At 47.2% G+C, this 25,777-nt stretch overlaps 2 protein-coding genes across 7 annotated transcripts; one reads left to right on the top strand and one right to left on the bottom strand.

Annotated features, from left to right (window-relative positions):
• Positions 1-4,036: 4,036 nt before the first annotated feature.
• TRAF3IP3 (TRAF3 interacting protein 3) lies at positions 4,037-23,526 on the top strand. 2 transcript variants are annotated; one of them, XM_068541496.1, is made up of 15 exons: positions 4,037-4,321; positions 6,050-6,197; positions 6,328-6,391; positions 6,674-6,698; positions 6,961-6,990; positions 7,084-7,179; positions 13,955-14,026; positions 16,299-16,439; positions 16,562-16,699; positions 18,451-18,586; positions 19,119-19,181; positions 20,694-20,753; positions 21,841-21,977; positions 22,724-22,837; positions 23,434-23,526. In XM_068541496.1, the coding sequence occupies exons 1-15, from the start codon at positions 4,037-4,039 to the stop codon at positions 23,524-23,526; spliced, it is 1,602 nt and encodes a 533-aa protein (XP_068397597.1). The 2 variants fall into 2 exon arrangements, with proteins under 2 accessions (XP_068397597.1, XP_068397596.1); XM_068541495.1 differs by having other exon boundaries at positions 4,037-4,381.
• On the bottom strand, positions 19,854-25,709 carry C3H1orf74 (chromosome 3 C1orf74 homolog). Of its 5 annotated transcripts, none has more exons than XM_068541502.1 (2): positions 25,489-25,709; positions 19,854-24,791 (listed from the first exon to the last, which is right to left on the bottom strand). In XM_068541502.1, exon 2 carries the CDS (start codon positions 24,694-24,696, stop codon positions 23,905-23,907), a length of 792 nt encoding a protein of 263 aa, XP_068397603.1. In that variant the 5' UTR covers positions 24,697-24,791; positions 25,489-25,709; the 3' UTR covers positions 19,854-23,904. The 5 variants fall into 5 exon arrangements, with proteins under 5 accessions (XP_068397603.1, XP_068397602.1, XP_068397606.1 ...); XM_068541501.1 differs by having other exon boundaries at positions 25,493-25,709; XM_068541505.1 differs by having other exon boundaries at positions 25,604-25,707.
• Between the last annotated feature and the right edge of the window lie 68 nt (positions 25,710-25,777).

Genomic DNA, 25,777 nt, shown 5'->3' with positions numbered 1-25,777 from the left:
ACTGCAAGGTTTGAATCTGACCCAGAGACCCATCCTTGTCTAAGCTAGAAAGGGATTTCTGACTTGAAACTGACCGAGAGCTCAGACCAATCGAAGAGCAGGAGAAAGGGTGGCCGGGATGCCCACTGGTGGGAGGAGCTCCTGAGCCCAGCCCTGAAGGCCTCAAGGGTTCAGGCGCCCCTCAGATCGCACCAGAGAGCAAGAGAGAGGAACTGGGGTGAGCAAGTATTGTGGCTTTGTCTGTTTCCTGTTTCAGCAAGGCTGCTGTGCACAAAGAAAGACAGTACCAAGAAGGGAAATGCTAAGGGGGCCCAGAGCCATGGATTGAGAGCTTGCCCCATCAGAGACCAGAGCCAAGATCTGCCCAGGAGCTGGGATGCTTTCCTGAGCTGCTTGGGTTGGAGCCTGGGACCCAAGGTAACTGAGGAGGAGGCTTTTGTGTCCAGGTTGGGGACCTCCGACTCTGGGGTGGGGGCAGAAGACGCTCTGTCTGCCAGCTTCCCTGGTCTGAAGGGGGAGACACTGGAGCGGATGTTGTAGTTTGAGTGTTGGGGGTTGGGTAAATAGGAAAGTGTCCCGCGTTGGTTTCCAGAGGCACAGCTTCCATCACTCTCTGCTCCATCCATAAGATTAGATTAGCAGTGAGTCAGATGACTAAGGGTTCAGGCTCCCCACTGATGGGAGGTACATTTTACAGCTCCCTTCACAGCAGGGACCCCATAGCACCAAGCTGCCTTCCCCGCAGCTTGGGTGCAGGCCCTTCTCTCCTAGCTCACTCTGAGAGCTCTCGGCTAGGAAGGCCAGACCGTTCGTTCATGCAGGAGGTCATGTATCACACACACAGCAGGGAATTAGGAGCAAAGACTGGGAAAGGCAGCAACAAAGCACTGTCAGGTGAGGGCAGCACCCTGATCTCCCCCTGTGGCAGTGAGGACCGTCTCCCGAGCCAATACCACCCCTTCCCAGAGCTCCAGCTGGGCCCCGTCATGCCACCAAGGGCTGCCTGGGCACTGGCCCAGTGACCTTTCTTTGAAGCACATGGGGACCCGTTCCTTTTTCTTCTACAGCCCATCTCTGTCAGTCAGCCGTCCACATGGCTTCTTGTGTTTAAGCAAATCAGAATAGCCAAGACCCCCCGGAAAGTTGGGTATGATTCTACCCAGGTGTGCCAAACCAAATCCTACCCAGTGTGAGAGCCTGGGGGCCTGAGAACACTCACGTGTCTGAGGAGACTTTTCCACTGCAACTCCCAGCTTGGGTAGCAAGGGCTAACGTCTGCCCCCTCAGGAAACAGAGCAGGGCAGCCATGTGTTTCAGTGAACTAGCGTAGACAGAGCCCACACACTTATCTCTCCCCAACAGCCCTCTCTTCTTCACAGCAGGAGGCAGGAGGATTCTCCACAATCAAGGGATCTGCCTCGTCTACGAAGCCTGAGGGATTACCTGGAACCAACAAGGGAGGGGACCTAACGCCCCACATTTTAAAGGTGGGAAGCAGGCAGGCCTCTCTTCTTTGCCTTTCTGCCAGGCCTAACTGAGATGGCAGTTGTATCCAGACCACAGAGTAGTCCTTTCTCCCTGTAGCCCACACCCAGAAGTCAGATGAACAGAGCAACAGTAAATATGATTTCAACCAGGGGCCAGCATCGCCTCCGTGGGGTAGACAGTGCCCCTTCAAAGAGAAAGGGGGCGGGGGAATTGGAGGATGAGGCATTCTCGGTCCTGGAGTGCTAGGTTAGCTCGGGACGTTTGTCTTATAGTACTGAGTCTTCAATATCCAAGATCAGTAGGACAGGAGTGATAATAATCATATTATTATAAAACGCTAACATTTATTGTGTGCGATGTCCCAGATGCTTGACGTGCATTTTCTCTTTAATCCTCATAACCTTAGGAGGTAGGTTCCCACTTTATAAATGAGGAGACAGAGACATAGAGACAGTTAATAGCTCGTTCAAAAGCACGCAGGTAGGAGATGACAGGGCCAGGACAGGAGTCCACACAGTCTGAGTCCAGGGTCGGGGCACCCCGCCTCCCCCATTTACGGCAAAATAACTAGGGCCTATGGCTTAGGACACCAGAAGTATAGAGTCTGAACGTGGAGTTTACCTGCACACCCAGTCCTTCGTAGTTTAATATGAATGGGCCTCTCAGATCCTTTCCTAAGTTTTTAAACGAAGAAAGTGGCAGGTGAGAAGTGAGGGGACCCTACAGAGTAAGAGTGAGGAGAAAAGCCTAAAGAAAGGGGAGAGGCACCCAGGGATGAGACGAGCGCACAAGCATGGACAGCCTAACAGTTCTGCTTGGGGTCAGCACTGCCCAAGACCAGAAGATGCCCCTCCAAGCCTGGAGAGTCAGGCATTGGAGAGCGAACAGGGTCTGACTATGTAAGACCCCCGCTCAGGGTGTGATACGGCCCCACCCATGACCCCCCCTACCCCCGGAAGGAGTCATATGACCAGAGAGAGAGAAAGAGAGAGCAAGAATCCTGCAGAGAATTCCAGACTGATCCAGGAGGAGCAGGGAACTCCAATGAAAGGGCGGAGAGGCTGTTGCTACCTGTTGAGTCTGTTTCACTATAAATAAACCCGAGGGGCCAGAGCCAGCAAATGCCTCCTGGTTGGTGAAGCTGAGAAATCCCTTCACTGACCTCCCCGGGAGCTAGATTCCCAGGGCGGTGGGTGGTGAGGCTGTGGGACAGAGAGAGGCGGCAGCTGTAAGGGGAAGTCCCCCTCCCTTCATCAGTCCCCGGGCTGACCGCAGGGACCAGAATTTCCAGTGCTCAGAATCCAGCTTAGCCATGTCCAGCCCCAACTCAGCCAAGCTACCAGAGGGTTCTAGGAGAATGAACAAATTTGCAGAAGGTAGGTGAGGGAGAGTAGGAAAGAGAGAGAAGGGCACAGAGAAGGCAGAAGGGGTGAGGGTTGGGGTCATGAGAGTAGCAGGTAAGGTCATGTAGAGGGGCAGCAAGTGTGGCCTCTACTCCAAGCCTGGTTCCCTGGGGACTTTTGGTTACTGTTTTTGTTTGTTTGCTTTGGTTTCCTTTTTCTTGGCAATAGCCTTATTTAGGTATAATCCACATGGTTGCTGGTTTCAATGGCACAATCTGTGTCTGGGCTAAAGAAAGCAGACTTGGCACCATACTTAGCCCTAACAGGGAGGTGATTCTTAAAAAATGGAACCTGCCACTTGAAGAGATACTGAGCTGAAAGCTCTGAAATGAGTTTTGGCCAGTGATGGGCAAGTGGCAAGTACTCAGCCAGTACGGATCGGGGTTGTCCTGTACCTCAGAGTCAGAGCCCAGTCCTGGGTCAGGAGTGGAGTGCCAAGGGACCAAGGTCAGGACTCCATGACTGTAGGCAATAGCGTGGGGTGTCCCTCCCGAACCATGCCCCGGACCAGGCTGGCAAGATAGCTGCTAAAGGCTAAGCAGAGGACAGTGAGTGCTAGTCATAGGATTGGTAGCACCTCGAGGGGTTTGGCTATCCCTTCAGGCTTTGAGAAAAGTTACTCACCTATGTTAGTAACAACTGGGCCAAGAGAGCAGGAAAGATTCTGGCTTTCCTTTTAGATTGAGAATCAGGGAGCCAATTTAACTGGTTCTTTAGAAGTCCCTGGAAAAGGAACACAGCCCCATCTGCCCTTCAGAAGGCTAAAAGCTTTTAGTGATTTTTATCAATTATTTCTCACGTTCCCCTAACTTAGAGGCAGGGTGAGATGTTTGGTCAAGGAAGAAGTGGTAGCCAGAGGAATCTCGCCACTTTGCAGAAGGGGAGACGCAGGCCAGAGAAGAGCAGAAATTAGTCTAGAGGCTGAATCCAGAAGTCCTGAGTCCTCGTATGACATCATCCCCTCTTCAGTTGTCAACCCACACATATGGGACGCTGTGCTATTTCTGCCCCCTCGTCCAGGGAGATGGCCATTTTTCTGCCCATCTCCTGACCCCTCCTCTTCGTCTCCCTCTTGGCACTTGGCAGATCCGGGCAGCTATTCCAGGAACTGGAAGCCAAGCACAACAGGTGCTCGGGAGGTCATCATGATCAGCCCAGACCCTAGGCCTGCCTCTGGCTTGGCCCGGTGGGCTGAGAGCTACGAGGCCAAGTGCGAGCGCCGGCAGGAGACCCGTGAGAGCCGCCGCTGCCGCCCCAATGTGACCACTTGCCGCCAGGCGGGGAAGGCGCCAAGGACCCAGCAGAGGGAACAGCTCCAGAGGGCACGACAACAGCAGTTTTTCAGACGGAGGAACCTGAAAGTGGAGGAGAAAGGCAAGGCACAGAGCCCGCAGGCCAGGGAGCCAGGCCCCTCCAGGAGGCCAGGCCAGGCGGCTGACGTCAAGGAGCCCTTGTCTTGGGCCAACAGGATTTCTTCCCCCAGACAGCAGGTGGGCCATGTCGAGGGACACACTGCTCTGGAGGGGATGGGGTGCAGGACCAAGGCAGGTGGGTGGGCTCAAGGTCACTAAGAAGTGATTTAAATGAAGTCCCTCCTTCCTCAGTCATCATAAAGTCTCCCTTAGCCTCTTACTCAACAGATATTTTTGTTGTTGTGTTTTGGGGGGTTTTTTTGTTTAGCTGTTTATTTGTTTTGCACTTGCCTTTTAGGAGAGAAAAAAATAATTTAAAAACAATTCCATAGCTAATTCCTAATATTAGTTCAAATTCAGTCTATCTAGACATATCTTCTACAACATTCATTCATCCGTCATTCAACAAACATTCAATGAATGCTTACTGTAGGCCAGGGACACAGACCAATCTTCTTAATTTCTCCCTCGAATCACACACACACACACACACACACACATTTCTCATCTCTATTCTTCTGTAAGGCTGTTGCATCACCCACCTTCTCTCTTTCTCTTGGGCCATCCCAATTCCAATATCATTCACCTAAGGCCGCATCTGGTCCAGGAAGCCCTAGCTTCCCTAGCTTCTCCAGGCCACCTCTGCTCTCTGTGGTTTTTGTGAGGTTATAAATCCTCTAAGATTGCGTAACTCTTAGAGAGCTCATTAGTCTGCCCTGGGAAGGAGCAGTGCTGGCAAAAGCCAGGGTATGTTGAAATGAGCTCAGCCAGCAAACCATCTGTGTCTTCCTATCCACGTTGCGCGCATGTGGGCAGCAGGGATGGGTCCTCCGGATTCCCTGGAAGTAACTAGTATTGTACTGTCCCCAGAGTAGGTGCTCTGTCGGGCCTTCTTAACCAGTGTCTATGTTATCCACAACAGGAAGTGCTGTTCAGAAAAATGATCCTCGAGCCCAGCTGTAAAATAAAACCAGCTGTGTACTTTCTAAGGCAAGAAGGTTTCTGTGTGCTTTCGTTGAAAAAATAATTTTAAGGAGAAAAAGAACAGAAAACACAGTTACCTAAAGAACTCTTCCTGAGCCTATCAGTTATTTAAGGTTTCTTGAGATTGAGTTACTCTGCATGATTAGCTGCCACAGGCATTTCTTAGCCTTTCAGTGTTATGTTACAAACATAAAATTTTTTAGTTTGTAAGAAGAAAATATAAAAACAGCAGGCAAAATTGTGACAACTACTGCTACATTCCTCCCTACAGCTGCCTAATTTACCTTCTCTTCACACAAAACCTCAACAATAGTCCAGCTGTTACTAAGAGGAAGGAAACCACCTCTAGAATAGGAAGGCACCTTGGACACCATCTACTCCAAGCTCCTCATTATACAGCCAGGAGACTGAGACCAGGAAAAGGCAGGACCTGATCCCAGATCCCCTCACTCCCACCTCAAACCAGTTCTCTTTCCACAGCACCATGCCAGCTGTGTAAGTGGCTGGGATCAGGGACTCTAGAGAGAGTAAATGGAGACAAGCCCAGCTCCCCATTTGCCTGAACTGAGGAGGAGCGATCCCACCAGCCGGGACAAAAAGGGCAGGAGCAGGGATAACCTTGTAGCTTTGAAGACTTGAATGACTTCCTTTGGTTTTCTGGACCCGAAACTTGATCACTGGCTCATCTTTCTGCAGTCAGCTGGAGAATCCTGTTCTAAGAGGCTCTATCTAGGCTCTCAGCCTCCCCCACTTGTTTTCCAGGTGTCAGGGACCAGCTCCGAGGTCTTTGCAACCCAACACCAACCTCCCTCAGGTGCCTGGAGGGATCCGGCTGACCACCTCCCCTCCCGGGCTGGGGGCCTTCCACCACAGGACTCTTCCATCCAGAAGCCACCCAAACACCACCGTGGTAAGAGCAGGGCCTTCCTCACTCACTGGGCCGAGGCATTTCCACTCGCTGGCAGTGGAGAGTCCCTCCCTCCCCACTTCCCTCACTGCCTCTCCCATGGGTTTTGAATCACCTTATCCCTATCCCTCAGGCACTCAGACTAAGGCAGAAGAAACACAGCCGACAATTAAGAACGATGCCAGTCAGCAAACCAAGTGAGTACCTTTCATGTTCCTGACCCCAACTCCTTCACAGCCTATCCATTCCTGTCTTCTAAGCTTTTACCCGAACCCTCCCCCAGAATGTGGAGAGGAGCACAAGGAACTTCCACGTCCACCTTAATTAAGAAAAAGGAAGGCCTTCCCCCACTCCCCCGTCCCCATTGGCTCTTCAGAAGAGATCAGAGAAGGAATCAATACACTGCCTCCTGACACTCTTATTTCTTTGATCCATTGTCATTTTTGTTTTTTGTTTTTCATTTTTTTCTTCTCTTCCAGTTATGGAGTTGCAGTTCTAGATAAGGTAAGAAAATCCTCACGGTGAAGGTGTTGAATCAGATGGCATCTAAGCTCCTCCAAGCTCTGACATTCTGGAATTCCATGGTAAACTCAGCTGGGATGGAGGGCTACCCTTTTCCTGCATGATCAGAGACATGGGGGCCTGGAGGGACCCTGAGTCAAGGAAGAAAGTTTGCTCAGCAAAAGCCAATCCTGGCTCAGTTTCCATGTTCTAGGATTTCAGGGAACCTACAATCTCCTTAAATACCCTTTTTCTTTCTCTCTAGGAAATCATCCAGCTTTCTGAGTACCTCAAAGTAAGTAACATGTGAATTCTCCCCTCAGCTCCTCCATCCATCTGCTCCCTTCTCCTCCAACTTAACCTTACCCTCTTGCCTTTTGCCCCCCAGGAGGCCCTACAGAGGGAGCTGGTTCTAAAACGGAAAATGGTGATTCTCCAAGACCTACTGTCTGCCCTGATTCGGGCCTCTGACAGCTCTTGGAAGGTAAGGGAAATCTTTGCTTGAACAAAGCTCATGGACTTCTATGTGTGCCTATCTCATTCTTCTTTCCATACCATCCCAGCAAGAGAAGGGGCTTTTTCGCTACTGAAGAGGCCGAAGGTGGGGAATGATGCTAAGACCTAGAGGTCAAACATGTCACAGTAAATATATGGGAGAGCTTGGCTCAATCCAGGGTGGTCAGCTGAGGACACACCCAGGGAAGACCCAGAACCAAAAGAGGCAAGAGTTTCCATTTTTTAATTTGTTGGAAGAAAGAAAGGACGGTCCCAATTCAGTTAATATTATTGACTGTGATAAATGCAACTATTTTCATATGGGATTCACACCAATATTAATTCCAAGCCATCCTACACCTACTAGTCAGCCCAGACGTGAATGTCAAAGCGGGAAGGGACCTTGGAGCTTAGCTAATTTTCTCATTTTGCCAATGAGGAAACTGAGTGTCAGGCAGAAGAATTGCTCCTGACCTCAGGGAGGTCAGGTGACTAGTCCACAGTCACACTGCTAGTTAGAGGCAGAACTGGAACTAAAATTCAGGCGTCCTGATTTTAGTCCATTCATTCAACAAATATTCATAAGTCATGTTCTCTACACTGAGCACTGGAAATGAGATTAATTAGACAGGGTTCCTGCTTTTAGAGAGCTTGTGGTTTTGTCAGGGAGACAGATGCCTAAACAATGCAGAGATGTGAGAAATAAATGTTTTCAGGATATAGTAGAATACAAGGAGGAATGAATGACTCCACAGAAGGGGAGAACCAGGGAAATATTTATAGTTATATTAGTATTTTCCAGGCAAATGTGGAAACAGGAACGATATTCTGGGCAGGGGATACAGCATAGGCAAAGAACCAGAGGCATGATATAGGCTAATGCAATGGGTCTCCAGCTTTTTAATCTCAGGACCCCTTTATACTCTTTAAAAAAAATTATTAAAATCCAAAGAACTTTTTATATTTACCACCTTGAAATGAAAACAGGAATCTTAAAATATGTATTTATTTTAAAATAACAATGGTAAATAGATTACATGTGAACCTAAATTATATATTTTTGTGAAAAATAAGTATATATTTTTTTAAAATAGTGAGAGGAGTGGCATTGTTTTATGCTTTTGCAAATTTTTGTTTGGTTTTGTTTTTTGTTTTTTTTTAACATCTTTATTGGAGTATAATTACTTTACAGTGTTGTGTTATTTTCTGCTGTATAACAAAGTGAATCAGCTATATGCATACGTATATCCCCATATCCCCTCCCTCTTGCATCTTCCTCCCTCTCTCCTTATGCCACCCTTCTAGGTGGTCGCAAAGCACTGAGCTGGCAAATCTTTTTAATGTCTGAACGGAAGGCAGCTAGATTCTCATATTTGCGTCTGCATTCAGTCTGTTGTTAATACATTGTTTTGGTTGAAGCATATGAGGAAAATCCAGCCTCACACAGATATGTAGTTGGAAAAGGGAAGACCTTGCAGATCCTGGATTCCCAGGGGTCCTTGGACCCCACATCGAAACCCCTAGACTTTAATGTTCAGGGACCATAAGCAGTTTGATGCCACTGGAGCAGAAAGCCCCGGGTGCACAGAGAGAACACACAACCTCCCAGCCTCCGTGAACATCTGACCTTACCACGTAGATGGCTGTGCTTAGACAGAGAGATGGGATGGGAGGACGTGGGACAAAGCTAAGAAGTTTGCAGTGATGTCAAAGAGACTCCTAGGCTCAGCCCTCCCTCTTCATGTCGGTCACTGTATCTGGATTTAGGTGTTCATGTTCAGGGCTCCTGCTGGTTAAGGAAGTTGTTTTCATAGCTGAGTAGGAGCCTGAGACAGACAGCTGTGCATGCCAGGTGGTTTCCGGTGCTGAACTAAACTGAGATTGTCTCACTCGTTTATTCAACAGACATCTGATAAGTTCCAACTATGTGCTGGCTTGGGTGCTACAGGGACAGAAGTAGGGTCCTTTGTCTTCAGGAGTTCCTATAGCAGCCAGGAAGAGAGAGACAGGTCATAAATAACTCTACTACAGTGTGCTAAAGCTGTAACAGCACTTTCTACAAAGTGACACAGAGAAAAGAGAAGGGAGCAATTCTTCTGCCTGAGGTGTTATAGGGTAGACTCCAAAGGAAAGGGACCACTTTAGCGGGGTCTGGAAGGGTTGAATAGGAGTTTACCAGTACAGAAGCAGGAATGATGAAGGGAAAGAAGAAGGAAGAAGGAAAAGGGTGCTTACAGTAAAGGAATCAGAATGATTACAGGCCTAGGTGTAACAAAGCATAGGGTATAGCAGAGTGTGATGGAAATGAAGGGACTGTGTCAGAGTAGCTCCAAAGATAAGACCGAAAGGGCCTCAGATAGGTCTCTAGAAATACGGCGCTTAAACTTTTTCTGTTGAATAGGGTATCTCAAACTTAAATAGTTATAGATTCCCCTTTTTTTTTTTTTAATTAATTAATTTATTTATTTTTGGCTGTGTTGGGTCTTCGTTTCTGTGCGAGGGCTTCCTCCAGTTGCGGCAAGCGTGGGCCACGCTTCATCGCGGTGCGCGGGCCTCTCACTATCGCGGCCTCTCTTGTTGCAGAGCACAGGCTCCAGACGCGCAGGCTCAGTAGTTGTGACTCACGGGCCTAGCTGCTCCACAGCATGTGGGATCTTCCCAGACCAGGGCTCGAACCCGTGTCCCCTGCGTTAGCAGGCAGATTCTCAACCACTGCGCCACCAGGGAAGCCCTAGATTCCCTTTTAAAGGAAAAGTATATATATATACACATATATATATATATATATATATATATATATATATATATATATATATAATCATGAGAATGCATGCCACCCCAGTTTGAGAAACACTGCCGCAGGCAATAAGCAGGGGAGCAGTGGGACCACGCTTTCCTCAGGTTTAAAGCCCTACACTTAGCAGTGTCCGGCCCATCCTGAGAAGGAGCTTGTCCAGTAGCCGTGGAGTTGTACTCGCTTGGCAGCATGTGTACTAAGATAGCTGTGGTGGGACTTCCTTGGCGGTCCAGTGGTTAAGACTCCACTCTTCTAATGCAGGGGGTGCGGGTTCGATCCCTGGTCAGGGAAGTAAGATCCCACGTGCCGTGCGGCGTGGCCAAGAAATAAATAAATAAATGAAATGAAATGAAAAAGATAGCTGTGGAACTGAGTTGAAAGCGATTGATCAGATCTGTGTTTTATAAACCTTATAAAAGGTTCTCTGACAACAATGAGGACCCCGGCTCCGAGTGGGTGTAGGGGTGGTGAAAGCTCTTGCAATACCACAGGTAAGACACAATCAGAACTTGAATTACAGCCAGCGTGGTGGGAATGGGGAGGACTTATTAAAAGACATTTCCAAGGTAGACTCTGAGGGCAGTTTCACTCCATGCTCCTGCGGAGGGCAGGAGTTCCTCTAGCTGTGGTTTTCTCCCTCCCTTCTCCCCACCCCCTCCTAATATTCGCCCTTTTTGTCTTCTTCCTCCCCACCAACCCCTCAGCTTCCTGTTTTTAAGAAAAATAGTCTCAGATTTTTCAGTTAACAGCTCTTGCTTCCCCCAAAACAAGACAATTCAACCCCCTACCCTTCCCTTGGAAAGCTCAACTTCAATGAAAGGACAGTCCCAGACTGCAGTACTTGGGAAAAGTAAGTGGAAGAATGTGGCCGGAACAGGGACTCCGATATTCAGCCAAGTTCAGGCCTTTATTTTTTTTCCATTTGGCCTCCATAATTTGAATCTCCAACTTCACATGCAGAGAAGCTCACCACAAACTCCATTAGAACACCAGAGATCAGCTCCCTCTGTTGCCTCCACCTTCAAGTTGACTTTGGGCCTTTTGGATGTGACAGGCCCTGGGGCACGGCAGAGACTCCTGAGCTGGGTCCAAGCTTCAGAGCAGAAACAGTTCGGGCAGTAGAGAAAGTGAGCCCTCAGTATGGGGCAATACAAACCCAGAGCAGGGCACACGTGGGTTTTAAGTTCTGCAAAGTGGAAATGAGATCTTAAGATGACAGCGCAGTGGGGGATTGGCTGCAGGCCCTAAGCAACCTCTAGTAGAGCAGAGAGATGAGAAGTGGGCTGGTGCTTCTGCGGTGAGGCGGTGGTGTTTCTGGAGAGCAGATCAGAGGCAGGGGAAAGCCAAGCAGAAGCAGGAGCTGAAGCCCTCAGACCGGCACCAGGTGTGTATGGCCTCCACCTTGCTCCCTTTTACAACCGGGGGTACTATGCTCTCTGAACCCTGGGTTCCTGGGATGCAACTGCCGAAAAAGGTCCACAACTGGCCTGTAAAAAGTGCTTCTTCCCCCATACTGTACCACTGGGCTTCATGTGGGGAGAGCTGGGGCTCAGACCAGGAAACCACATGCCCCATTTGCAACAACTTGGCTGCAACTTTCCTGCCTGCCTTGGGGAGTCTGGGCAGGCGGAGCTGTGGGTCAGAGATGTTTTCAAGCCCCAGACTTGGGTGGCCCTTCGTCTCCTCTGAAGGGGCTAGCCTGAATTGTCTTCCGTTACAACGTGAATGGAAAAGTAATCTGGGGTGTGGCTAAAACACAAAAACAGTTGGAAGAGGCAAAAATACCAGATAAAAACCATACTAAGGAAGGAGAAGGGAGCTACCCAGAGAGGGTAGGAGACGGGGGAAACTGTAAGAATATTGCCTTGGGCTTGTTTGTTTTCTTCTGAAACTACCGCAAGATAAACTGTCAAACTTAGTGGGTTTGATTGCATCCTGCAAAGGAAAATACAGAGTCAGACGATCTGAACCCGGAGCTGCGGTACAGGTGGAGGGGGTTGATTTCAGGACCTGTGGATTAATAGTGAACAGGCCATGCAGGGGAGTAACTTTTCCCAGTTACTCCGGAGCCCAGAACAGTGGAAGTCTTTGTCCCTCTGTTCTATCTGTCCCAAAGCCCTGTGGTTATTGTAGATGCCAAATCCTGACTCTCGGCTCTCATGCCAGACATTATGAAAAACATTAATAGCAGGAGGCACTTTGAAAAATTATTTTTGGCAAAGCCTTTCGCTTTTGCAAGGCCCCGCTGAGGAATACAGGAAGGAAAACGGGTGGAGACGCCCCCTGGCTCCCAGGGTTAGAAGAATCAGTCAAACAAGATCAAAACAGGAGCTGTGAGATACCACTTCCTGCCTCTCCCAGGTGCCCTGAAACTCAGTGAGGGGGACAGACCTCAAAGCAGAGGCTCCTCTGCCCTCTGGCCGTTACAGACCAGAAACGTTGTAAGGGTTGGAAACGTCCAAGCCGCCCGACGGAGAGGGACCGTGGCGTCTCAGGCCTGAGGAGAAATGTAATTTCTAGACCTCACAAGCATCCCACGGGGCCTGGTTGGAAAAGCCAGCGAAAGGATATGAGAACCGGTTACTGCTAAAGAGACCCATGGCCTTTTCTCTGGGAAACTGGCTCTCATCCATGGCACCTCCCTGCCCTCACCTCCTCACACACACAACCTTAAATCAGACTCAGGACTGGAGGAACAAAACCCCTACCTGGGAAAAAGGAAGATGTCTACAGGTGGAGGAAAGAATAAGGGAGCAAGGAAGCTGTCAGCTGCTCAGCAGAAATACTGAAAAACTGAGAAACAGATAACGGGCCTTCCTGCCTGCCTTTTGCCACCCCCGCCCTTGAGATTTACATCCCTCTTGGAATGTCCAAAATGCCACTAGACAGACCCAGCTCGTGAATAAATAGCATGTGGCTTTCTGGGAGGTCCTCTTACCACCACCGTCACTACCACACACACATACACACCCTGCCTTAATATCCCTCCTCCTTTTCCTGCTTTCTTAAAGAATTTCTCAAGATATCTTGAGTCGTGTGTGTGTGTGTGTGTGTGCGCGCGCATGTGCGTGTGTGTGCACGTGTGTGCACGTGCAGGGCAGGGAGGGGACTGTATTCGTTTGCTAGGGCTGCTATAACAAAGTACCACAGACTGGGTGGCTTCACCAACAGAAATGTATTTTCTCACAGTTCTGGAGGCTAGAAGTGTGAGAACAAGGTGTCGACAGGGTTGGTTTCTTCTGAGGCCTCTCTCCTTGGCTTGCAGATGGCTTTCTCCCTGTGTCCTCATATGGTCTTCCCTCTGCATATCCTGATGTTCAAATCTCCTCTCCTTATGAGGACACCAGTCATATTGGATTAGGGCCCACCCTAAGGACCTCAATTATCTCTTTAAAGAACTTATCTCCAAATACAGTCACCTTCTGAGGTACTGGGGATTAGGAGGTCAACGTATGAACGTTGGGGGGAGGATAGGGGGACATAATTCAGCCCATAACAGGGGGTAAGGGAGGGATGTATGTTCCCCCTGGGAGGGGAGACCCCTTTAGTCCTATTGGCCTTTAGAGGTAAAGGGCCATGTACTAGACTGAGAGGAGGTGAGGAGTACAGAAGTGCCTGGACAGACAGGGGAGAGAGGTAATGAAAGAAGAAAAGGAGAGCTTAGAAGCTTTCCTTCAAATGGGCCCCTGCTATGATACCCTGAGCCATTTGATACAAAACCTCAAGGTACACAGAAGACTTTGGGGGCCAGTCTGATTCTTCCTTCTCCTATTACAGAGAAAGAGGAAAAGATCCTCTTCTTTCCAAACATCCTTCGTCATCTCTCCCCCTCTCTACCTCCTGAAAGAGCTCAATTCCACCAACACTGTTTATTCTAGGCAGTAGGCTGGGAATACAGAACAAAACTCTTTGCATGCTATATTCTGGCCCAAGCTGTATTCTGGCTAACTCATCCCATTTGCTCCAGGGCCAGCTTAATGAAGACAAATTGAAGGGCAAACTGAGATCTTTGGAAAACCAGCTTTACACCTGTACCCAGGTAAGCATTCTGGAGGACACTTCTAGTCCAGGAATCTAGAATTAAGGGAGAGAATGCTAGAACCTCAAGCGTACTCTCTAGAAACAAACATCACCTGCTAGAGATTAATGCACCCATCCGTACTCACCCAGTTCTGGCCTTTAACATTTTCCCTTTGGTCTCCAATTCACCAAAACACTATCTCCATTCCCCTCTCCCTTTCTCCTGGTGTCCTTCACTTTGCACCCTAGGAAAGGAAGCCCAGCACTAAGCACTTTGCCAGCTCCAGGGGAACCTTAGAATACCTGGAAACGTAGGGAGAGGCCCTTGGTAAAGATTCAGCTCACCTGGATAGAAATTCATAGGCCCTAATATTTGAACAGATGAGTTGAATATTGCAATGAAGTCTCGCAAAATGATTTTCATCCCATGGGCAACTTTTATCTAGCAGCAATCCCTGGGAGAAAGTAAAAGACTGTGACTCCTGGCTTTCTGTGGCATTGTTATCCAGCTCTGGTAACCTCTTGATTGGCCTGATCTTGGATTATATGAGATAGAAAAAAGTCAGTTTTCACACTCGAGAAATGATAGATTTCTGACAGGCGGGGAGATAAGTCAAGAGAACGAGATGGACTGGTCAGACTGCTCCCACTTGATGTTAGGAATATAAGGTGGCCATGTAGTTAGAATTTTGCAGGCGAACATAGTCTATATAGTCTATGGGTTTGCGGATCCACAACTTTTATTCTTTCAGTAATGCCAACCAAGCTCATAAGAGACTGACATATAATCCAGAATACCAGTCTACTCGTTTTCAGTGGGGGATAAAGCTGGCCAGTGACCAGCATGGTTAAGTCCAATAACCTGGACATAACCATGTATGATCTCAACCAGTAACTCCTGTATCTGGTTTCTAATGACAATTCCAAGAACATAAGACCCACTCAACATTTAAATCCAAATTTTCAGATGATTCCAAAGCTAAATGGAAATGATTTCATATTGAACTCTAAATTTGCATTATCTAGACTATCTCTTACCCAGTTGCGTAACCCAGAATCGATAGTAAAAGGCTCCTGCTTTCCCAAAAATCACAGGGCATATAAATGAAAAGCACTGGAAGGGCAAGACCCCCAGTGAATTTGCAAAGCTGCTCTTGTGTCTTTTTCTTTTTGATCTTGAAGCCAGGAGAAATTCTAAAAATACAAATGTACTAATTTTTAAAACTTGACTTTACTGAATATTGTTCGGATCCCCAAGCCTATAAAAATAATTTTATTTTTTAAAAAATGCTCCCTGCCTCAAAGGAGTTTACAATCCCTTAAAGGAGACAGATGAGTCAATAGATTAGAAATATAGATACTACGTGAACACCAGTAAAACTACCTAATCCATAAAGAGAAGGGGGGTAGGTATGATTGGACAAGTTTATCAGAATTTATGATTCTAGGGCTGAATCTTGAACATGGGTAGAAGTTAACCAGGTGAAAAGTGTGGGTCACGATACTCTAAGTAGAAGAAGCTTTATGGGCAAAGGCAGAGGCTGAAAAGCACAGTGCTTAGGGGACCTACAAGCAGTTCAGCTTGCGTGGAGGCAGCATGAGATGAAAGCCTGGGCTTGTAAGTAGGAACCATGCCAAGGAGTTTGGACCTGATCCTTAGAACACTAAGAACCACTGAGAGATTTAAGCAGGTTGTGACGTCATCAAATTTAAATTTTAGAAAGAACCCTCTAGCTGCAGGACTGAAAAGGGTTTGAAGGGAGGCAAGGCATGAAGATAATATATAGTCTCTATATAATCCATATAATAGTATTACTAGGGTCTGAACTAAGGAGGTGGCAGTAGGGATAGAGGATACAGACACGAGCTGTTAAAGACGTTGACTTGACAAAGCTTGATGATGAACTGATTCCTTGGAGAAGGTGAGAGAGAAATCAAGGATGATTCCCTGGTTTAGGGTTTGGGAGACTGGGAGGGTGGTAATGCTGGTCACTGAGATAGGAGCAGGTTTAGAAAGATGATGTCCCTTTGGAAATGTTGGATTTCAAGTGCCTGTGGAAGGCCTAGGGGAGAATGCCCAGCATGCCCAGGGCAGTTTATTATCCCCACTTACCTCTCACATCACCTGAAGGACTCTCCCTGTCTGCCTCCAGCCTGGAAGAAGGTCCACCAGATTACTGACATCTCTGCCCTGTGGGCAAGGACCCATTTCTTTTCATTTCTGTATCCCTGCTCAGGCTTTAGCACACAGTAGCTCAATGTGTATTTGTTGAATTGCCTCCAATTTACAGAAATACACTCCTTGGGGAATGAATAAGGTGCTATTAGAGATGGAAGACCAGAGAAACAGCTATGAGCAGAAGGCCAAGGAGTCACTGCAGAAAGTGCTGGAGGAGAAAATGAGTGCAGAACAGCAACTGCAGAGCACACAGGTGTGGGGACCCTCCATAATCCTTGGAGCTGGGAACCCTGGGGCGGTCTGGGTGGCAAGGGAGCCAGCTGCACGACTCCCTGGAACCCCCAAGGCACCACCCTCTCCTCTGATCTCCCTCAGCGGTCCCTGGCTCTGGCCGAGAAGAAGTGTGAAGAGTGGAAGAGCCAGTACGAGGCTCTGAAGGAGGACTGGAGGGCCCTGGGGACCCAGCACAGGGACCTGGAGAGCCAGCTCCACGTGCTTCAGTCCAAACTGCAGGTACCAGGCCCTGGAGGTAGGGAGGTGGGGAGGGGAGGGAGGTGTTGACAGCAGTGATAAGAGAAGCTGCCGCTGGGCAGGGGGCCCCAAAGCTAATTTTGAGTTTAGCAAGGATGTCTGCACTGCTCATGCAAATGACCTAAGTGTTCATTGAAATGACATCATCCAAATGCAAAGGGCTGGGCTGGAAGAGTCATCAGCCTACTGTCACACCCCAACCCACTCTCTGCACCCCATCCCAGCAGGGCATCCAGTTCAGAAATGCCCACTACTGGCGGAGAACAAATGTCACCAGTTTACTTACAGTTTGAGTATCATTTAACACATCTTGCCAATGTGCTTTTTAAGCCATTACAGTAGACCCTTGGCATTCTCAAGGGTTCCATCATTTCCAATCCGTGTTTACCTTGGAGAAGTTAACTAACCTCCTAAGCCTCAGTTTCCACATTGGTAAAATGACGATAATAATGGTACCTCTATCATAAGATTTTTGTGAGGATTAGGTGAGGAAATCCATGCAAAGCACTTAGCACAATGCCTCACACATATAAGCTCTCAATAAACATTAGCTATTGTTTTTCGCAGATTTTACTTACTTGGTTTGGAATTTCAAGGACCCACCTCAAAAGTGTCTCTTTATACTTTTACTGAAGCTGGGATCTGAGAATCCTAGTGTGTGCCAGTTCTAGAAATAAGATCAATTAAGTGTGAAAGTTGTTTTCATTTGTTTGATTTGTTATGTTTTTTAACAACCTAAACCTTAATATGTGGCTCTAAGGTGAGCAGGGAGAAAGGGGAACATTTTGAGTGATTGTAAAGAATTTGTTGGGGGGATGGTGGTCCAGATATCAATGTGTTTGAGTTTTATATACAATATCCTATTATTAGCAATGAAGAAGAGTGCAACTCTAGTTCAAAGTCATTAAAAAGACATTTGTAAGTCCCTTATTACCTTGAGCAGTTTGTACTCATTGACATCATATTTTTTTATAAAGAATTAATGTTCCAAATGTAGAAAAAGGAAGAACAGATCAGACAGAGGAATGGGGGTTAAAAACATTTCAGATTTATCTATAGATTTCCTTTCAAATCTATTAAAAAACAAAAACCTTAGAATTTATTTGCTTCTCATTTTTTTTTTGCTTCTCACTTTTTATAGTCTTATGTACAAATTATTCTTATACTGTTCTTTAATTTTTTATTTTAAAAGGCAAAGAATTTCTCAAAGGATATTGAAATTCTTTGTTTTTTAAAAAAAAGCCCATTTGTTTAGAAACAGCAAGTGAGTCGTCTTATCACAGGAGGGAACCTCGCTGGGCGCCGCACCCACTGTCCTCTTCCTCGAATCACCTACAAGGCAACTCTCCTGAAGGCCCTTTTCTTTTTAACCTTAATTCGTTGTGAAAAATGATCCTACCCGCACCACGCCCCACCCCGGATAGCGTGAGAATGAGAAGTAAAGACAAAGTGAAGACATCTAGAAAAGTGATGATTCAGTATTCCTTAATTTGGGCAGTTACCCAAATGTATCCCTTGTGAACATCAAAAATCGAATGCAATGTTTGTTTTAAGCATGAGGAATAGAGCAAGGCGAAGAATTTTAAAACTTTTCCTATTTTTCCATTTCCCTAAGACTCCTTCTAGCTCTAAAATTCCACAATTTTCTACAGTTTTCCTCTTCCTTGGGAATCTGCCCCCCACCTCCACCCTAGCACTGACCTGCTTGTGTCCACCCCTCCTCCTCCTTCCAGGGAGCAGACAGTAGAGACTTACAGATGAACCAGGCCCTACGACTTCTGGAGGACGAGCACCAGGAGCTGCAGGCCAAGATTGAACGCCTGCAGGGGGACAGGGACCTGTGCAGCTCAGATACCCAGCACCTACAAGGTACCCTTCTCCTTGGAGGCCTCTGGCTGAAGGAGCCCAGAGAAAGGAAGCTGGGTGGAAAGGCTTCAGTCTTTCACTTGTTTGTTTGGTTGACTTGGCGATTTCATTTGACTTTGAGAAAAAGTCAAGGCTGTTTTAATCATCCAAGACTGAAAGGATCCAGCCCATCCCTCTAAGCCAGAACACAGCAGTCACGTGTCAAGGCCGCATTCCTAATTTAAAGCGAAAGGTCAGTTAAAACACAAGGCATGGCAAAGGTTTCCCAGTCACAGCCTCTGTCAGCTGAGAGAGGACCAAATTATGTGCACATATAACCCTTAATTCAGCCCACTGTTGACGCAGATGAAATCCCAGGTAGTCGGGTTCTGGTTCACCTCTTCCAAACTGGGACAAGCAGAAGAAAGAGCAACTTGCACTTGACACTTATCAGAGGCCATGGGCAAGACAGCATCTGTTACTAATTTCCAGCCTCAGGAGTGAGCTCATTAAGTCTTAGGTTCTTCTATTTTGGTTTGCATTATTTCATTTTCAGATCAACTAAAGAGGTCAGAGGAGGAGAAACTCGCCCTGGTGACCAAAGTACAGCAGTTGCAGAGTAAGTCCCCTTTCCAGATTCTGAAAGTAGCACAGGTGGCTTTTTGGAGTTCTTGGGGCTCCTGCCCCACGAAAGGCACCCAAAGGAGGGATGGGGAGCCCGGTCCTTGGCATATCCTCTACCTCTGCATTTTCAGACCCTCTTCTTGTGCAGAGGTCATTTTACAGCTCTTTACAAGTTCCACATTAGCCTCTGGGTTTTTTTGTTTCTACTTTTCTCCACCATGTTCTCTGACAACCACCTGCATTTCCCCCAGAACTGCAGATTTCAAAACGTGTTGAGTTTTCTAAGGTAGTTCTTATTTTATATATTCTAATTTATTATGTACATATGTCACATAGACCTCTGTCACTAGGAATGGTTCAGAAAGTAAGCTCACACTACATATGCCTCAGTCCACTTCAAAATTACATGTTGAGGCCAAAGAGGAAAAGGGACGTCTCAGAAGAAAAGCAGGCAATTTCTGAAAATCTGGAGAACCTGATTCAATTAATAGCTCTGCCGGTTGCCCAACACCTTAACCTCTGACACCCTGACAGAGAAGTTTCATGCAAACAGCAATGAATATGAAAACAGCAAGGCAGCCACAGGGGTAACGGAAAAAGAACACCAGCAGAAGCCGGGCTCCTACACAGCGGGAGCTGAATGGGCAAGTCACTTCAAAATCATGCCTTTATTTACTCAATACGTTATTTATTGAGCCCCTACCAAGTGCCAGGCACCCTAGATACACACTGAGGATACAGTAATGAACAGAGCTGGCACGGTTTCTTCCCTAACAAAGCTTACATTCTAAGGAAACACTACAGTGGACAACGGAGTTTCTATGAACAAATATGTGTCAGGTATTAACAACGGCTACAGAGAAAAAAATAAAGCAGGTTAAAGAGAAAATAGTTGCTATTTTACACAGGGTCATCTGGGAAAGTCTTTCTTCTAAGGTAACATTTAAGCAGAGACTTAACTGTACATGGTAGGAAAAGACATAAGGATGGTGTGTTCATAAAACAGCACCACAAACTGGGTGACTTAAAGAACAGACACTTACATTCTCATAGAGCTAGAGGCTGGAAGTCCAAAATCAAGGTGTCAGGCAGGGTTGGTTCCTTCTGAGGGCTCTGGGGGAAGGATCTGTTCTAGATCGCTTTCCTTGTTTTGGAGATAGCTGTCTTGTCTATCTCTTCACACGTCTTCCATCCATCCACGTCTGTGTCCAAATTCCCCCTTCTTATAAGGACGTCAGTCATATTAGGTTAGGGCCCATTCTGATGTCCTATTTTAACTTGACTACCTCTGCAAAGAACCTATCTCCAAATAGGGTCACATTCTGAAGTACTGGGAGTTAGGGCTTTGACATATGAATTTGGGGGGGGTGGCGGCGGGGGTGGGGGAGACACAGTTCAACCAACTACAGATGGGAACACAATCATTAAGGTTCTAAGCAAAGTTCTGAAAAGATACTCTTCGCAGTAAATATGCTAGCACAGAAAAGTTCCTTGTGTTTTCCAACAGGTCTGCTTCAGAATCAATCCTTACAGCTTCAAGAACAGGAGAAACTCTTAACAAAGAAAGGTCAGCAAATTTATTTCCACAAATTCTAAGATATTGCTCTTTCCTTGTCCGCCTAGAGACAGAGGGATGGACTACATGACCTCTTGGAGTCCCACCCAGTTCTGGGAGTTTATTAGGTCAGGGAGCTAGAGGAGCATTTTAAGGACTCATCACTGGCTCTGAGAATACTTCAGTTAGCCTCCTATCCTGAGAGGTATATAAACTGTGAAAAGGATTTCTACTCCCTCTGAAAACATATGTCTGTATTGAATATTTCAATAAATTGATTTTGAACTCAGGATTTTATGTTTTTACCCTTAACTTTCCAAACCACATCCAGCTCCCCAAGTAGAAACCACGTCACATGCCACAGTCACCTCACTCCCAGCCCTCAAGTCTGCTGCCTTAGCGTCCTGAGAAGAATTCATCATACATCTGGAGGGGCAAAAGCTCCTCATTTATCCACTGCACATGGCCCTGTTTCGTCATCACAGTCACTGGGTAAAATATAAGGAAGGAATTATTATGTCCACATAGGATGGATAAGAAAATGAAGGTAAATGAAAGTCTATGGTCACACAAATTAAGGACACAGCTTTGACAACAATCCAGAATTTCTGACTCCCAGTCCAGGGCTCTCTTCACCAAGATGCAGACTGCCAGGTGGCTGAAAAACCATCTTTAACTACATGAAGATGAGTTATATGACTGCCATTCTCATCTCATCATTTTGAAACAAGGACAGAAGGAAAATGGAGTTATACTGAAGCATCCAGCAAACCTCCCAGACCAAAAGATGTGACAGGCAACCAAAGACACTAAATTAATAAGTATTTTCTAAAAGTATCTGGCTTTAGACAGGACTAGAGATACAGAGAGAAGTAAAATGCCAACCTTGCCCTCAAGGGGCTCAAATTCCCACTCTCTGTCCAGTCTGAGCAGGGTCCCAATGGATGTTCTTTAAAAGTCAGAGAATTGCAATCCACACAGTCTGGCCAGGGACAGGCCCTTCCTTATTCCCTCCCGCCTAGGGGTTCTCTCAGTGTGTAGGGGCCATTCCTCAGAGGTATGGGCCTAACTATCACTGCAAATCTGGCTGATTTTTTAGATCAGGCTTTGCCTGGGTGGAGTCCAAAGCCCTCCCATAACGAAGTGGAGCCTGAGGGTCCAGGGAAGGAGAAAGACTGGGATTTCAGAGACCAGCTCCAAAAGAAAACTTTGCAGCTCCTGGCCAAGGAAAAGGAGGTGAGATGGTGACCTCAGATAGTAAGGGGCTCATCCTACAGTGATAGGGAAACTGCTGGGAGGCAGCCAGACAACAGGTATTTCAGAGCTTAAGTTGTGATTGGATGCCTGCAGGTATTCATTTAGCCCTGAATAAAACATCTTTGCTTTTGGGTTAACTTGTCAATCTTTTCTCTTATTTATACCAACCCTTATTCAAGGTTTTACTAAAGAGTTACTTTTCAGAAAGTCAACCTAAACTCAAACACATTTAACAAACACATGAACTCCTCAAACTTTGTCCTACATTGAGTAATCTTAAAACTTTATACAGTGTCTTTTAAATAACAAAACTCTTCCTATCTGCATACTCACAGAAATACGTAGCTCCAGAAGTGTTCACATGCAACTAGTTCCCAGCAAAGAGACTTGCACTAAGATCACTTCCAGGTTGTGTGTGCTATAGGAACTTCATTTTTGTGTGTCTCCATTTACAAAGAACTGGCACATACAACTGTCACACATGTATAATATATAATAATATGCATTATAATCAATCATTTAAATGAACACATTACAAATAAACTAGGTGAGACAGTCAGAAGGCAAACTGAAAGCTCTGAGAAAAGCTGGGAAGGGACGATGGAGGTAAAAATTCCAAATGAATGACAGGGTAACTTACACAGGGCCCTCTCCCCTACCTGGGCTCTGTCCCTGACAGAACTGTCTTGATGACCTTGGTGGTGTTCTCTCCCCTCCCCGCACAGTGCAGAGAACTGCATTCAGAATTAGACAACCTCAGCGATGAGTATCTCTCCTGCCTGCGTAAGCTGCAGCATTGTCGAGAAGAGATGAACCAGAGCCAGCAGCTGCCTCCCAGAGTAAGAGGGTCTATCCTCCCATACAGCCCTAGGTGATGGTGGGACGATTCTTCCTTTAGCCAAATCTTGCCCATAAAATTGTTCAGCCCATGCCAACATCTGACCAGCCTGCCCCAGCTTGGTTTATACTGTACTGAGAGTATAGCAACCGTGGAAAGAAACACTGGCTCATGCCTCCAAGCCTAGTTTTCATGGAACGCCTGAGCCTGAAGGGAAAAACTTACTACTAGCTAAAGTATTAAATGGTGTTCTTTTAGTCTGTTATGAGCATAGTGGCAAGGACAGAGTGATGAGAAAAGGAATATAAACAGAATACAATTTTGCTGAGTTATTTTCCACTTTTGAGTATTCATATCAGTATTTAAGTACCTGGCCCCTGCTGGCTGTGGTTCGCTGGGCCAGTGACCACTGGAGAGTGGTTTTATCCCGAGGGAGGTGGCAAAGTGAGAGAGACAGAGATATAAAAAGCTTTTTCTCCTCCACCAACCCAACGTTTTCTACTGGGCTAGAATGGGAAGAAGGAAGATTATTTTTGCCTGCATCTTCTCTGACCAACCCATGGCCTCTTTCTCTTCTCTCCCCCTCCCTCCTCACAGAGGCAATGTGGCCGATGGCTCCTGATGCTGATGGCACTGATTGCTATAGCAGTGGCAGTGTTCCTGGCCAATAAGGACAGCCTGAAGCTCTGAATAACTGGTGACAGCTGCCTTGGGTGAAAATCAGAAGCAAGAAATTCAGTAAAAAACTCAGGTCTGGGTACTTTAATGTGTGGGTTTTTCCAACTCAACTGAGATTTCTGACTCTCATTATTTTTTTAACCTGCTGTAAAAATAAACAAATAAACTTCACCTGATGGCCTCTATTCCAGAGAACTCTGTTTATTCCTGAAGCATACTGGTCTACTCTCCCTAGTCCAGTTCAGCATAAAAATGGCAAATTTATTACAGCATTCTTCCCTAGTGTCCTCGAGATGCTTGGAATTGGCACTTGAGATGATTCCTATTTGCCATCTCTGACCGAGAGCTGATCATTTACCGAGCTCCTTCTACACAGGAAAAGAGTTAAAGTCAGAGGGCCACAGCCGGCAGTGTGACTATCTCAGAGGAGATGCTGAGGCCAGCGAAGTCATTTTGAGTCCTACATCGAGTTCTAAGGTCCTTCTCCCAAGTGTTTAGAATGCCCCTCAAGGATGGGAACAAGCTCTCTGGGACACTAAAGGAATAGAGCAAGAGTGGTGGTTGACCACGTAGCCATGAGATCCGGGCAGTGAACACCCGTAGTGGAGTCTGGGCTAAGCAGTTGTCATCTCCCTGGTTCATGTGAAAAGTATAGGGGACAGGATAGCCCAGGAGGATCCCAAACACAGTACAGAGATTCCAGTCTGAGGAACGGAGCCTACTGCAGGAGACTGCCAGGGATCGGTCCCTCCGTGGCCCCTGCAAATGTGTGATGATCTCAGCCACGAGGGCCTTCAAGTCCTGAAGCTGGTCCAGGGAGCAGACGGAAGGGTGAAGTTGAGAGCTTGAAACATCCACAAAGACTATGGTACCAAACAGCACCTGCTCCAAGTGCCGACACACATGCTCAGGAAGGACAATCAGGCTGTCTTCTCCAATCTCAAGGATGTGAAGTCCCTGGGTCGGGAAGCCCAGGCCCTGCAGCTCCTCCAGATAGCTCTGGAGCTCTGCTGCCCCTGCACAGTTGCAATCATAGAGCAGAGCTGGCTTCAGTCCCCTGGCCACAGCCAGCACCTCTCCGGCTAGATGAAGGCACACAGCTCGGGCTGGGCCTCGTCTCTTTCCCATGCCCAGGGTCTGCTGAGCAGCTGCCACCAGCAGCTGAGGACTTGGTGCTGACATGGGATCTGGCAGCAACAGTAAGCATGGCCTCCTCAACTAGTCACATTTCCCTCCCCTGGGCTGCATCTCTGAGCTCCAGACACTTGAAGAAGGGCCTAAAAACAAAGCAGTAGCAGGGGATTATTAACACCAGCTAGTGACATACCAGGAAACCTGCCAACAACTTTCCCTTAAGTCTTACAGCATCTTCCAGGGGCCATTTTCCCCTCCCTCTGCTTTGGAATGCTAACCCAGCCCAGACAAGATGGGGTCACCAATGCTCTCTGATTTTTTGGTTGACTTGGCCTCCATTAGTCCCAAATTCATGTGTCTTTCTAGCCTACGGCTAGATTTATATTCTCTCTGGCTGAATTTTACCTGTTGTAATTTATTTTCTCTCATTCAAACCTGAAGGAGTTTGGGGCAGAAAGGAAGCAGAGGAGTTTTTGGCAAAATTCTGAGCATTTCACCTAAAACTGCCCTCTGAGATAGAGTTCTAGGTTCCAAATGCACTCTTTTCACTGCCAACTCCCCCTTCTCTTCCCGCCAATAGTTGTAAGAATAGCAATCTGATTAAACTAATATACACTAGAATGTGGACTACCAACCATCTCACCCTGAGACAGAAAAGTAAATAAATGAAATCGGGTAGAATTGCAAGAGGGTTGTATTTTAACTTGTGCTGGTCCCGCCTTCCCCTACTAGTGGACATCCACGGACCCTCGGACTATGGGCTCACCTCAACCCCTACACCGTTTCCAGAGTATAGTATCGTAATTAGTTAAATGAGGTAGAGGTCTCTCTCACACATACATACGTTCTTCTACTTCCGCTGCACGTTCAGGCTCAGGAACTCCTGCCAGTTTCCTGCCCGCTGCCAAGAGAGCCGCTAGGCGCCCGCCCTCCGCCACAAAACTGGAACGCTCACCCGCGTGGGCAGGTCCTTTACTGCCGGCGGGACCAGGGTCGGCGAAGTCGATCTATTGCGCATGCCCAACACGTCCCCCGTCCCACCGCCTTCCTTGACGTCACCCAGTCCGCTCGCGCGCCTCGCGTTAGAACTACCGGCAGGGCAGCCCGGCTGCGTGCCGGAAGTCTGGGC

Source organism: Eschrichtius robustus, chromosome 3 (assembly GCF_028021215.1).
Source record: "Eschrichtius robustus isolate mEscRob2 chromosome 3, mEscRob2.pri, whole genome shotgun sequence".
In the NCBI taxonomy this organism is placed as follows: Eukaryota; Metazoa; Chordata; class Mammalia; order Artiodactyla; family Eschrichtiidae; genus Eschrichtius; species Eschrichtius robustus.
The sequence above is the reverse complement of the archived record's forward strand: the minus strand, read 5'-3'. Positions and strand labels throughout refer to the sequence as shown.